At 34.5% G+C, this 14,922-nt stretch overlaps 1 protein-coding gene across 3 annotated transcripts in view; it reads left to right on the top strand.

Annotated features, from left to right (window-relative positions):
* LOC108735393 (titin) overlaps positions 1-14,922 on the top strand; it is a 74,010-nt gene that overhangs the window by 33,319 nt on the left and 25,769 nt on the right. For all 3 annotated transcript variants that reach the window (XM_018467336.1, XM_018467337.1, XM_018467335.1), the window contains exons 5-8: positions 318-469; positions 7,686-7,830; positions 8,636-8,766; positions 9,736-9,895. In XM_018467336.1, the coding sequence (XP_018322838.1) occupies positions 318-469; positions 7,686-7,830; positions 8,636-8,766; positions 9,736-9,895 (588 nt within the window). The remainder of the gene's footprint in view (positions 1-317; positions 470-7,685; positions 7,831-8,635; positions 8,767-9,735; positions 9,896-14,922) is intronic.

Below are 14,922 nucleotides of genomic sequence, written 5' to 3'. Positions count from 1 at the left end.
GTGAAGGTACGTGTCCAACCAGTCTTAGGATTAGGACTGACGACCTTATGATGATGAGAAGCAACAAGTTTATTGATTATTTATCACAACTAACCACCGAATACGTCCAGTATTATCAATTATTTGTTTATTGTTCTCATTAACAAGTAGCCCCTTTGGTTCGTAAAAAAGTCAAGTCCATCTTTTTATTATTTATTCTGACCTTTACTCTTTGTAGTTTATTGAATGTCTAAGATTTTTTCTGTTACTACGAAAATATTAAGGAAAACGAATTTATTTCTGACTTCCGCAATTACGGCATTTTTCTTCTTTTACAGTGAAACCCACCTCTGTCAACATTTTAACGAAAGAGAAGCAGTATTCTGCTGATAAACGTTACGATATAGAATGCCGCACGTCAGGGTCCAGACCAGAGGCTGTTATCACTTGGTGGAAGGGCAGTCGACCGATAAAAAGATTAGCGAAAAACGTAAGTGACATTTTACCCCGTTACGATAATCGCTTGCCCCACTTTTTCCCTTCTGCTAATTTTATGCGTCGCAAACCAAACACAAGTAGATAAGTATATAAAATCCAAAAATGTTAAGATAAGGGTCGTTAGGGACAAACGTAGGAGAAGCGTGAAGACTACACATTAGATACACTGACTCTAGGTTTTTTTATAGAAAATTATTATATTTGTTTATAACTAGACCTAGATTAGATTACTGTTCACAAATAGTTAAGGATGTGGGATGATTAAGGAATTATGAGGATTAGCTCAGTATAGGAGAGAGTGGAGGTGCGACTGATGACCCTAGGATGATAATAACACAAAGTTACAAAATATACACGTCAATTAATTCTGTAATTTTATTATCAGCAAATAGACTGTCTCGGAGACTACTATTCTAACAAGATTTTGAAGTTAAATTAATTTGGTCTCTAACTAAGGATGACATTTTATATGTCAAAATGTGTATTAGGCTTTTATACTCTAGATGACGATAATTGACGATCTTAATTACTGGTACGTCAACATTGAGATTTGTCGTAGAGTTTTTCGGTATCTCTGACATGATTTTGTGATTATTATTTCCTTTATAAATAACAATTCTATGCATTAGTTAGTGAATTAATTTGTTGAATTAACTTTTACCGATTACGATAGCCTCAAATTAATAAAGAAAAATTGTTGCTGCTGTTTCTCCCTCGCCGGGAACCGAACCCGACCAATGCTTGTGCTCGAACAATTTTTTTTCACTAATTTGAGGTTATCTGTAGTAGGTAGAAGTTAATTGAACAAACTAATTCACTGATGCATTGCATTTAACTCTACATAAATTCAAAGTATCTCAAAAACCAATTGTATTAAGTTCAATGGAACTAAAAAGTAATGAATAAATTTTGGATGCGAATGGTCGAATATTTTGTTCGATTTTGACCGATAAAAATTGGGAAGGAATGAAACGGGATTCAGAAGTGAAGTGAGACCGTCATCCATTTCCCGGAGGAGTTGCAATTTGGTGCAAAATGTGCTGTTAAATTTGTCTGTTCCGACGAGTGAATAATATCCCACCACATTCTGGCAAATAAAATAGAGCGTCTTCGAAAAAACATTTCAAGCCTCGTTTACTTTCCTGAATACTTTCTAAGGTTGACTATCATTTGTTACGCTTCGTCTCTGACACGACCATTCATTACATCGACGATTTCTTTGCACAGTTGCCGCTTTTGTTCATTTTTCAATGAGTTTGCCTCCACAAAAGCCTAAACGACGTGATGATTAGGAAGAATGGCGGCGCAAAATGACGAGGCAATCCGAAAAGGGACACGAAAGGGAAAATGAAAGGGGCCAACACACAATCCCAATATAGAATGATAACACACGTCGTCCTTCCTATACGCGAAGACGAACACGAGAATAATAACCTTTTTTTCCGACACTTTGATGCCAGCGCTTCTTTAAAACAGCATCTAATAAGTAATCAAAATCCAATTACGAATGGAGGGTGTCCCGCTGCTCACAATTTTCCCTTTCCTTTTTCTTTAAAATCTTGACTCTAAGGAAAGTCTGACGACAAAAATCAAGGAAAGTATCCTTAATTTATTCATATAGAAAGGTAAGGAATCTTCAGATCGCAAGTCTTTCTCACTCGTGTCCTGTTTTCTTTTACGTTTCCTATATTCCGGGAGATTCTTGTGACGAAAAACGATGTTAAAACAAAAATAATTTGATGCAAAAAAGAAAACAACTTTTCTCTTTATTTATTCAGAAGTAGCTAATTAAACAAATCCAAATAACCTTGAACAACAATGATTTATTTACCGCAAAAATCATATTATATTGTCTATAAATTAAATGAAAAATCCCCTTGACAAATTTGTAAAAGCTTTCGCTAGTAGCTAAACTGATGATGTCCTAATTTGGGTCTAAAGATAATAACGTTTCGTTAACACGAGTAGCAAGCTTCTTCAGACCTAGCCCGAATCAAGACGGCATCAAAAATCCTCTTTCTATTAAGCTAGCTCTAAATCCCTCACGTCTAGGGAAATTTCCCCCGATCTGGCAACAGTCGAATGTGTTAGTGGACATCTCTCACCCTCTTACTTGCTGCTAGCGGGGAAAGAAAGGAAAAAAGAGAGAGAGAGCTGATAAGGTAGATTCGATTAGTCTGCCATCTGTTAAATATATAACAGGGGTCATCTCAAAAAGTTTCACAGAAGTTTTCTTGATCCTGCGACTAAATAATCCTCTTTCCTTTAAGTTAGCTCTAAATCCCCTAGGTCTAGGTAAATTTCCCTAAATCTAACAACAGTTACCAATAATCGAACGTGTTAGTGGACATCTCTTTCCCTCTCTTTCTCTGCAAGCAGTAAGTAAGAAAGAGAGAGATGGCCACTAACACGTAGCTGGCCAGGTAGATTCGATCAGTATACTGTCTGTTCAATATTTCACAGGAGTCATTTTAAAAAGCTTCGCAGAAGTTTCTCTGATCCTGGGATTAATCCCCTTTCCCTTAAGTTAGCTCTAAATCCCCTAGGTCTAGGGAAGTTTCCCTAGATCTGGCAATAATTACTGAAAATCGAACAAGCTAGTGGAAATCTCTCTCCCTCTTATTTACTGCTTACAAAGAAAGAGAGCGAAAGAGAGAGAGCTGACAAGGTAGATTCGATTAGTGTGCCATCTGCTGAATATATAACAGGAGTCATTTTAAAAAGCTTCGCAGAAGTTTTTCTGATTCTCGGGTTAAGTAAGTCTTTTAATTTGGTACAAATTAGCTAATTTAATAAGATACTTACGTAATTGGTTGAAATGACATTTACAGGTAGGTGAATATCGACTTAATGTTCTCTCCGTCATGCAACAAAGAAATTTGAGGGTGTTAGCATAAATGAATTTTTAACTGGCGTAATTCAGTTTATTTAAAGCAGATTGACGGCATCAGAGCGAGAATATCCTACAGAAATTTAGTGTCAACAGTAAGTAACTCGATTAATTTTCAATATTGTGTTACTAAGTTAGAGGTTTCTCCATTTTGCGAGAAAAGCCAGAAAGTCAGAATAACCACGGTAGAAATAGCGTTTTCGTCATTAAAAGTAAACACGTAAACAGTCAAACCAAACGCGTTATCAAAGAGAAACAAACTTTAAACGGAAATTATTTAGAAAATTGGCGTTGTCACAAGTTTCAAAATGATCTATATAAATTACACATCCTTACGACAACTTTTCGAAATAATGGTGGTGCAGTAAAACCGTTAAATTTTCATAGTATTCCGCGCACAAAAATACAAGTAAATTAAAAATAATTTTATTTATTAGCATCCTAAACATCTCTTCATTAATATCAAGTAGATAAAGAAGATATTCAAAAAAAATGTGAACATACGTAATATTAACCAAGAAAATGACATTAATATTTATCGCTAGATAACTTTGTCTTTGTTTTTTATAACATGGAAACCCTTACGAAGGATTTTGGTGTAAAGGAATCCAATATTTCCTAAGATTTAGCTTTAGTTCAGGAATTTTTTAGCAGGATATTAAAAATAACAATTTTTAAATTTTGTACGTCGGAATCTACAACTACGAAACTTCGAATTGATTAGGTTTTGAATTTTAATTATCATATACATTTTTACAATAAGGACCTAAAAGTATTTATCCTTTTTCAACAAAAACCATTCAGTTAATTCATATAATTTTTTTTATATAGTTTATTTATATTCTATTATTACATAGATAATCCTTTTCTTATTATTTTAAACATAATTTCAATCAAAATTGTTCATTATTAAGCTTTTATATTAAATATTCATATTAATATTGAATTTCATTATTCTGCTGCCATCTACTAGCTCGATTATGTACCACGTAGTACTAATCGTCTTTTTATTATTTGTTTATTGAGTAAAAGAGAACTTCAACTTTTTTTTCCCTTTTTCTTATTATGGACTTTAATCTACTTTCTTTTTCCTTAAAACTTATTCAAATTTAGCAAAAGAAAACAATAATGCAATCATTAATTTTGATACTAAAGTGAGTTAATAAATTTCAAAAGCTCTTTTAATGTATAACACTAAGCAATTAATAGTCAATCAATCAGCGATTAAATCTAACGAGCCATTTTAAATTTTGAGCGAATCATTTCATTAATTATCGGGCTGTAGAGTTGTCAATTTAAAAACAAATGAACGCTCCAGTACATATTCTCGTTTATTATTTCACTCACATTTAAAAGAAAATTGAATTTATAAATAAATGAACTCTTTTTCGAAAACGTTAATTAAAAACAAACACAATTCTAAAATAAATTAAAATACATACAATAAAAACTAATTAAATGTTTATGGCTTATCAGTTTATAAAATTCAAATCTAAAACATGTGTTCTATCTACCTATGTATAAAAGTGAAAGTAATTTCACGTATAATTAAAGATAATTACAGAATGTCAAGGACGCATTCTCCGTTTGTTTTTATTCAACACTACATTTAAGGAAATATAGAGGATTTTTCCGAATAATCGTATTGTTATTTTCTTTTTGGGTTATTAATATTGCGAAATATCTCTACAGCCAGTCCTTTCGTATGTGATCTATGCGATCGACTAAAGTAAAACAAAAATACTAGTAAGCAAAGGAAGAAGAAGTAGGGAAAGAGCGAATATAAAGATAGGAGACGAAAGATTAGAAGAAGTGGCTGATTTAGGTATCAAGGAAGTCAGATAAGTCAGGACGGTAGAAGTAGTAGGGATATAAAGCAAAGGATAGCGCAGGGTTGAGTCGCTTTCAATAAAAAGAAGTCACTTCTATGCTTGCGAACGATTAATTTAGAAATTCGAAAAAGATTGTTAAAGGTGTACGTTTGGAGTGCGGCGTTGTACAGGTGCAAAACATGGACGGTGGGCGCAGCGTAAAAAAAGGGTTAGAAGCGTTCGAAATGTGGTGCTACCGGCGAATGAAGATACCGTGGATAGAGAAGGTTAGAAATGAAGAGGTATTAAAAGGAATAGGAAAACGGAGGTCTCTATGGAAATTAAAAAATAGGCGAGATAGGTTGGTAAGACACCTTCTCAGGCATAAAGGTCTAGTCAGAGACATATTAGAGGCAGAAACAGGAGCTAAGAAGAGTAGAGGCAGACTTGAATTAGATTACTGTTCGCAAATAGTTAAGGATCTGGGATGTTCTAGTTTCAGGAAATGCGAAGATTAGGTCAGGATAGGAAGAAGTAGAGATGCGTGTCCAACCAGTCTTAGGTCTGACGACCTTATGATGATAAACAACGACTTCTTATTTTCGAGAATTTATTTTTTGTTATACTGAAGAGAAAACATCCCAAATCTTCTATTATATTGTCATCACAACATTATAATCGTTATTACTACGAGATGAAATAAATAAATTTATTAAATTGATTTACTGATGTATTTTCACAGTTCAAATTTTAAAACACATACATACATACATACTTAAATGTAATTAACTTAAAACTAATGAAAATAAAATTGCCATTAAAGAAATGGTCAGAAATGGTTCATAGTCGTACAAAAAACATAAGGTACCTATAAAAAATTCTTTTTATTCTACTCTAGCAATCATACAATGAATAAAAATGGGATATATCTTCTTAACGGTCCGACATAATTCTTTGAACATCTCGACATTTTCTTAGGTATAAAGCGCTGGATTAAGAATGGTTTCTTGGCACCGGTTGCAATAATCGTGAATGCGCCGGGTCTTCAATTTATTCGCGTTCATAAAAGAAACGAGCAGGCTCTTAAAAATAACAAAGTCAAATTTTATAGAAACTACAACAGCTGACATGCTTTAATAAATAATTAATGAGCAGATCGGGAAGTTTGCCCTAGGCACCCTATTTTGCACAGAGTTCAACAAATTCGATTTAGGTACGTATAAAATCCTCAGTTAGGGATCATGTACCTGTAGGTCTTACGAATACACATTTGGAAAGTATTTCTTATACACTCATTAAAGTCATAACGTCATATAAAATATTGTAATTACAATTCTGATAAATAAACTTAAACTTAAACTTAAACTGAAATGAGTGACTTGAAAAGTCAAACAATGATAATATTACACTTAAAATATACCATAAATAGTATTCCATAAAATGTATAATCAGAAAATGTAAACCACCGGGGGTGGGAGTAGCTTCAAGTCTCTCGAAATACAGTATGGCGGATGCATGTCAGTAGTTGTAGTGGTGGGAGAGATATAGCGGTTAAAAGTTTAAAAGTGGTCTACTTGTGTTCTAGAAGTCCTTTAGAATATTCTTCAGTTTGGTAGATATGAAAGGTTTGTAAGTCGACCACCGGCTACCAAACAGCAGTTTGTTATTATAGAATAACTGAGAATGCTCTCGAATGTTTCTAGCGTTGTTCTCAGCTGAAATGTTCTCGAATGTCTAGGATTACTCTCAGGTAGAACTTTGTAAAATGAACCGGAAGTATTGACAACGTTCTGAAATCATATTATTAGATAACTAACACACTATCTCAAAGGTGGGCTAAAAGTTTAAACCAAGAATGTATTTTTGTATTCTATTTTGATTTAGAATTCCTTTCCTTTATAATATCCCTAGACAAAAATTTTCAGTCTCTCTCCAGTATCTCAGAGTCTTTCATCATCTCCAAGAGCGTCTCTCACAGTCTTTCACAGTCTCTCAATTATGGCGTAGGTGTTTTTATGGATCTCTCACAGTCTCTGTATGAGAGACTCGAACGATAAAATTGTTAATTCAGAGATTCGAGTCTCTCACAGAGAGACTGAATGAATAAAACTGAAAAATTGCGAGGCTCGAGTATGAATGACTGGGGTCTCTGAAATATGTTGAACTTAAAAAATTTTAACTATGTCTATCGAGACACCACTTATTGAGAGTTTCGAGTCTCTCGTTCAGAGATTCGAGTCTCTCGTTCAGAGATTCGAGTCTCTCGTTATGAGACTGGATACGAAATGAGAACTCTCTATGAGCGACTCCAGTCTCTCCTTTAAAGACGCTAAACAGTGTTTTTAAGTCTCTCGACAGTCTCTCTTAGCGACTCCAGAGAGACTCGATAAGAGACGGAGACTCGAGTCTCGCTTTCAGAGACTCTGACAGACTGAGCATTTTTATGCTACTCAATTTGTTTTCAAGATGCCTCCGTTACTGTGTAATGACGTAATTATTTCCTTTAGTTTCCAGAACAAGATAACCAAACAATGAGTATTTTAACGTTAGTTCCAACTATCGAAGATGATGGGAAATACTTGACATGTCGCGCTGAAAACCCGTCCATTCCAGACAGCGCGCTTGAAAACAAGTGGAGACTGAATGTTCACTGTAAGTTTCACTCAATTATTTATCTCTGTCTATAACGTATTAATTAATTATTTGTATTCATTTCATTTGTATTTATCATCACGAATAGAAATATTAAAAAAAAATACTTGATCATATTCACATTCAAGATCTAAATAGTCAACCATAAGAAACTTCTACATCATAAAGCGAAACGTCAGTGTGATTATATATTACATAATACGTTTTTCACCACTTAAATAACTTGAATTATCATGTTGATAAATATTAGGAGAATAAATACGAAAGTGTATTATTCTAGTGGAATTATGGCCTTATCCCTTAACATTGGTTCTAATTTTAACATTATTTGGTAACTAGAGGGAAATAAATAATTGATATCATGAATTGTAATATTGAGACTGTTTGTACAAATCAAAATTGGGATTGAATTTTTTCATACATCCCACCGAGTGTCTAATTTTGCAAAGAAGAATCTAATAAATGTGAAAAATACGAAGGCTTGAATTTGTAAAGAATTCAACTTTTAATAAATAACGCGATGAAAAGTCTAAAAAGTGTCATTACTTTTTTATCTGATTAATTTTAACTTACCACAATATTGCGTGGGTGCCCAAAGGAAAATGTTCAGGAATTCAGGAACCTGACGATATTCTCGTCTGTAAGAAAAGTTTTTCCAATAGATATGTAACATAAAGAGACCTGTACGCTATTTATATTGAGGGGGTTGTTTGCTTTATGTTTGATTAAATATATGCATATATGCGAAAAGCTAAAAGTAAGCACTACGTATCTGTCTGTCTGTTTTATGGAAAACTTGTTACAGACATGCCTGTAGTAACGCTCAAAATGGGATCGAGTTTGAACCCCGAAGACATCAAAGAAGGAGATGATGTTTACTTTGAATGCAACGTTAGAGCCAATCCGAAAGCTTACAAACTCTCTTGGTTTCATGACGTAAGTATAAATGCCGCTGTATGTTCTTATTGCCATAGCTATAAGCTTACAAATTCACCACGTATGAGCATATACAATTTCAATTCTGATTTCTTTGCTAATGTTACGGAAATTATGCCCCAAGCTCTAAAAGTTTCCTTCTTGTCACTTTCTTGTCTAATATGTAATGAGAGAAACTATTCAAAACCTAGAAAAAGGGTCGGCAGATTTTATTTTAGATGGGGCCCGGATATTTTTGAAAATTTTTATGGAGATCCAAAAAAAAATATTTCTTCTTCCAAAAAATGATTAGGCCTCAAAGCTCAAACATATACTTCATTTACTTTCTCTAGTGATGTGCCCCTTCCAATGTCTTGGATGCGCGCTGGAAAAATCGTAGCAAGGGAGAAAAAAGCTCATTATACTCTCGACTCTTGTTCATTAAACAGACTTTTTCATACAGTACCTGCCAACAGTTTTGTTCAATCGTGAATAGTAGTGCGAGTCGAAAACAAGCGTTAAAGCCTTTAATATGTCTTCATATATAATAAACATCTCGTTGATATTTTCAGTAGTAATTGGTACCAATAACAACACATTTGAGCAATGCAATTGTAGTGGATAAAATGGTCAATTTTGCCGTGCAATACTGTACGAATTATACGCTCCTCACCGGTTAAGAGTTTGGCCGAGAGTTGCCTCCTTCCTTTTCTGGCCTAGTGTTGTTCTTTTCCACTTTGCGCCGGTCAAACTGAAGGTCACATATCGCTACAGAAAGTAAACGAAGTATAGATTGTTATTAAAAAAAATTTTTTTTAAATATCTTATTTGGAGCAATTTACTTTCAAAACATTTTTGACTGTCCAGTTTTTGACCTGGACGGACCTTCAAATACTCTCATGACAAAATACTTCTTAATTAAAATCCGAAAAAAATCCTGTTTCATATTCTACAACTTCTCGCGTAATTGTAATCATCTTTTCCTTATAGGTTACCGAAATACATCACAACGTTTCGGCTGGGATAATATTAAGCGATCACAGCCTCGTCTTGCAAAGTGTCACGAAAGCCACGGCAGGGAAATTCATTTGTCGTGCGACGAACACAGAAGGGCGAGGGACAAGCAACCCCGTTGTCCTCGACGTAAGGTGTAAGTGGAAAACATTTTTCCTTTTTCCATTTTTAGAATGCGAATCAAAGAGACCCGTGCTAAGAATCCTTTCACGAAAATAAAATTTCCAAATAACGATTTCAATCGTTTAAAAGAAATTTCCAACACTTTGTACCTATCTCGTTCTTTTAAAATCAAATTAAAGCTGTTCTATACTCAAGCGAAATTGCTATTTTGATTTCGGATGACTGGACAGGGACACATATCAAAATTAAATAAAATTGCAAAAATGACTATTGTAAAATTTGATTATTACGCCCAAAATTTTGCTTCTTTAGACGTGTTTCGTATTAATTATGCCATAATGTTATGCATAATTATACATACAAGAACAAATACAATAAATTCTTAAAAATACGCTTAATAACATAGTCTCTAAAAAATCCCATTCTATTTATTTACCCTCTATATTTTGGAGATAACCCTTAAGTTGGCAACAGTGATCCCGAGCCGACGAAGGCAGCGGTGTGTAAAACTGAAGATAGTGTAATGTTCGTGGGTTAGCAAATTAACTATTAAGACTCACAACGACAAAAACTATTTATTTACACTACTGTTACTATTCACTGTTCTATTTATTTCACTTCTATCACTGTCTATTTATTTCTTGATTCACTCCTGCAACGGTCTATTTACTTCTCCTCCACTTCGGCGATCGTCTCTTCCTTTAAATACTCCGTTGCCTCCTTTCGGGAACATTCTCGAGCCGTCCGGAAAAGTTTCGTTTTCTTCGAACTGTTTAATTGCTTTCCCGGAACGCAAGTACTACACACACGTTTACAGATACGGCGCACATGAAGAAAGGCGCCCGCGGCTAGTCAGCGAATCGATAAGCCGCTCACACACACGTATGCCCGGACGCACACAAACACGCTCGTGCTCGCTACAATAGGAATTACCACGGCAATCGTAGGTAATCCTATATCAAGGAGGAGTTAAAGACAGTGTAGAATGAAAGTAAATAAAGTTATATTCAAAAAATTGGTGTCTTGCGGAGGTGAGAAGATGGTTCATCATCATCATAAGGTCGTTTAGTCCTAACACTGGCTGGACACGTACCTCCACTCTTTCTTATCGTGAGCTAAACTTCGCATTTCCCTAAAACTAAAAGAACCCATATCCTTAACTACTTGCGAACAGTAATCGAATCTAGGTCTACCTCTACCCCTCCTAACTCCTGCTTCTGCCTCTAATATGTCTCTGACTAGACCTTCATGCCTAAGAAGGTGTCCTACCAACCTATCTCGCCTATTTCTTATTGACTTCCATAATGTCCTCTGTTCTTTCTAATTCCTCTTCATTTCTAACCTTTTCTACCCACATTATCCTCATCATTCGCCTATAACACCACATTTCGAAGTCTTCTAACCTTTTCTTTTCCGCCGCGACCACTGTCCAAGTTTCGCACCCGTACAACGCTGGGCTCCAAACATACACCTTTGAGATATAAACATCGAAGACGAAAACCTGGAAAGTCTCCTGTTTTCGTTATCTACTTTTTAACAAACAGAAATCGCCTTTGGGCTCGCGAACGGTTAATTTGTAAATTCGAAGTAGACAATTAAAAGTGTATGTTTGAAGCACGGGTACGAAACGTGGATTACGCGGACGTGACAGAAACAAAACGGCGATTTCAAGGGATGAAGATAATTATTCGGAATGTATATGACAGTAAAAAAATGTTTTAATTACCTTTGTGCTATAGACATTNAGGATTAGCTTAGTATAGGAGAGAGTGGAGGTGCGACTGATGACCCTAGGATGATAATAACACAAAGTTACAAAATATACACGTCAATTAATTCTGTAATTTTATTATCAGCAAATAGACTGTCTCGGAGACTACTATTCTAACAAGATTTTGAAGTTAAATTAATTTGGTCTCTAACTAAGGATGACATTTTATATGTCAAAATGTGTATTAGGCTTTTATACTCTAGATGACGATAATTGACGATCTTAATTACTGGTACGTCAACATTGAGATTTGTCGTAGAGTTTTTCGGTATCTCTGACATGATTTTGTGATTATTATTTCCTTTATAAATAACAATTCTATGCATTAGTTAGTGAATTAATTTGTTGAATTAACTTTTACCGATTACGATAGCCTCAAATTAATAAAGAAAAATTGTTGCTGCTGTTTCTCCCTCGCCGGGAACCGAACCCGACCAATGCTTGTGCTCGAACAATTTTTTTTCACTAATTTGAGGTTATCTGTAGTAGGTAGAAGTTAATTGAACAAACTAATTCACTGATGCATTGCATTTAACTCTACATAAATTCAAAGTATCTCAAAAACCAATTGTATTAAGTTCAATGGAACTAAAAAGTAATGAATAAATTTTGGATGCGAATGGTCGAATATTTTGTTCGATTTTGACCGATAAAAATTGGGAAGGAATGAAACGGGATTCAGAAGTGAAGTGAGACCGTCATCCATTTCCCGGAGGAGTTGCAATTTGGTGCAAAATGTGCTGTTAAATTTGTCTGTTCCGACGAGTGAATAATATCCCACCACATTCTGGCAAATAAAATAGAGCGTCTTCGAAAAAACATTTCAAGCCTCGTTTACTTTCCTGAATACTTTCTAAGGTTGACTATCATTTGTTACGCTTCGTCTCTGACACGACCATTCATTACATCGACGATTTCTTTGCACAGTTGCCGCTTTTGTTCATTTTTCAATGAGTTTGCCTCCACAAAAGCCTAAACGACGTGATGATTAGGAAGAATGGCGGCGCAAAATGACGAGGCAATCCGAAAAGGGACACGAAAGGGAAAATGAAAGGGGCCAACACACAATCCCAATATAGAATGATAACACACGTCGTCCTTCCTATACGCGAAGACGAACACGAGAATAATAACCTTTTTTTCCGACACTTTGATGCCAGCGCTTCTTTAAAACAGCATCTAATAAGTAATCAAAATCCAATTACGAATGGAGGGTGTCCCGCTGCTCACAATTTTCCCTTTCCTTTTTCTTTAAAATCTTGACTCTAAGGAAAGTCTGACGACAAAAATCAAGGAAAGTATCCTTAATTTATTCATATAGAAAGGTAAGGAATCTTCAGATCGCAAGTCTTTCTCACTCGTGTCCTGTTTTCTTTTACGTTTCCTATATTCCGGGAGATTCTTGTGACGAAAAACGATGTTAAAACAAAAAATGATTTGATGCAAAAAAGAAAACAACTTTTCTCTTTATTTATTCAGAAGTACCTAATTAAACAAATCCAAATAACCTTAAACAACAATGGTTTATTTATTGTCTATAAATTAAATAACAATCCCCTTGACAAATTCGTAAAGGCTTTCGCGGCTAGATGATGTCCTAATTTGGGTCTAAGATAATAATGTGTTAGTGGACATCTCTCACCCTCTTACTTGCTGCTAGCAGGGAATGAAAGGGAAAGAAAGAGAGAGAGAACTGACAAGGTAGATTCGATTAGTGTGCCATCTGTTGAATATATAACAGGAGTCATTTCAAAAAGCCTCACAGAAGTTTTCTAGATCCTGGGGCTAAATAATCCTTTAAGTTAGCTCTAAATCCCCTAGGTCTAGGTAAATACCAAAACTCGAACGTGTTAGTGGACATCTCTTTCCCTCTCTTTCTCTGCAAGCAGTAAGTAAGAAAGGGAGAATGGCCACCAACACGCAGCTGGTCAGGTAGATTCGATCAGTGTTCTGTCTGTTGAATATTTCACAGGACTCATTTTAAAAAGCTTCGCAGAACAGACAAACTTCTGGGACTAATCCCCTTTCCCTTAAGTTAGCTCTAAATCCCTTAGGTCTAGGGAAGTTTCCCTAGATCTGGCAATAATTACCGAAAATCGAACAAGCTAGTGGATATCTCTCTCCCTCTTAGTTACTGCTTACAAAGAAAGAGAGCGAAAGAGAGAAAGCTGACAAGGTAGATTCGATTAGTGTGCCATCTGCTGAATATATAACAGGAGTCATTTTAAAAAGCTTCGCAGAAGTTTTTCTGATTCTCGGGTTAAGTAAGTCTTTTAATTTGGTACAAATTAGCTAATTTAATAAGATACTTACGTAATTGGTTGAAATGACATTTACAGGTAGGTGAATATCGACTTAATGTTCTCTCCGTCATGCAACAAAGAAATTTAAGGGTGTTAGCATAAATGAATTTTTAACTGACGTAATTCAGTTTATTTAAAGCAGATTGACGGCATCAGAGCGAGAATATCCTACAGAAATTTAGTGTCAACAGTAAGTAACTCGATTAATTTTCAATATTGTGTTACTAAGTTAGAGGTTTCTCCATTTTGCGAGAAAAGCCAGAAAGTCAGAATAACCACGGTAGAAATAGCGTTTTCGTCATTAAAAGTAAACACGTAAACAGTCAAACCAAACGCGTTATCAAAGAGAAACAAACTTTAAACGGAAATTATTTAGAAAATTGGCGTTGTCACAAGTTTCAAAATGATCTATATAAATTACACATCCTTACGACAACTTTTCGAAATAATGGTGGTGCAGTAAAACCGTTAAATTTTCATAGTATTCCGCGCACAAAAATACAAGTAAATTAAAAATAATTTTATTTATTAGCATCCTAAACATCTCTTCATTAATATCAAGTAGATAAAGAAGATATTCAAAAAAAATGTGAACATACGTAATATTAACCAAGAAAATGACATTAATATTTATCGCTAGATAACTTTGTCTTTGTTTTTTATAACATGGAAACCCTTACGAAGGATTTTGGTGTAAAGGAATCCAATATTTCCTAAGATTTAGCTTTAGTTCAGGAATTTTTTAGCAGGATATTAAAAATAACAATTTTTAAATTTTGTACGTCGGAATCTACAACTACGAAACTTCGAATTGATTAGGTTTTGAATTTTAATTATCATATACATTTTTACAATAAGGACCTAAAAGTATTTATCCTTTTTCAACAAAAACCATTCAGTTAATTCATATAATTTTTTTTATATAGTTTATTTATATTCTATTATTACATAGATAATCCTTTTCTT

The sequence above is a fragment of the Agrilus planipennis genome, unplaced genomic scaffold (genome assembly GCF_000699045.2).
Source record: "Agrilus planipennis isolate EAB-ADULT unplaced genomic scaffold, Apla_2.0 scaffold40, whole genome shotgun sequence".
NCBI lineage: Eukaryota > Metazoa > Arthropoda > Insecta > Coleoptera > Buprestidae > Agrilus > Agrilus planipennis.
This window is presented reverse-complemented; position numbering and strand designations above follow the sequence as displayed.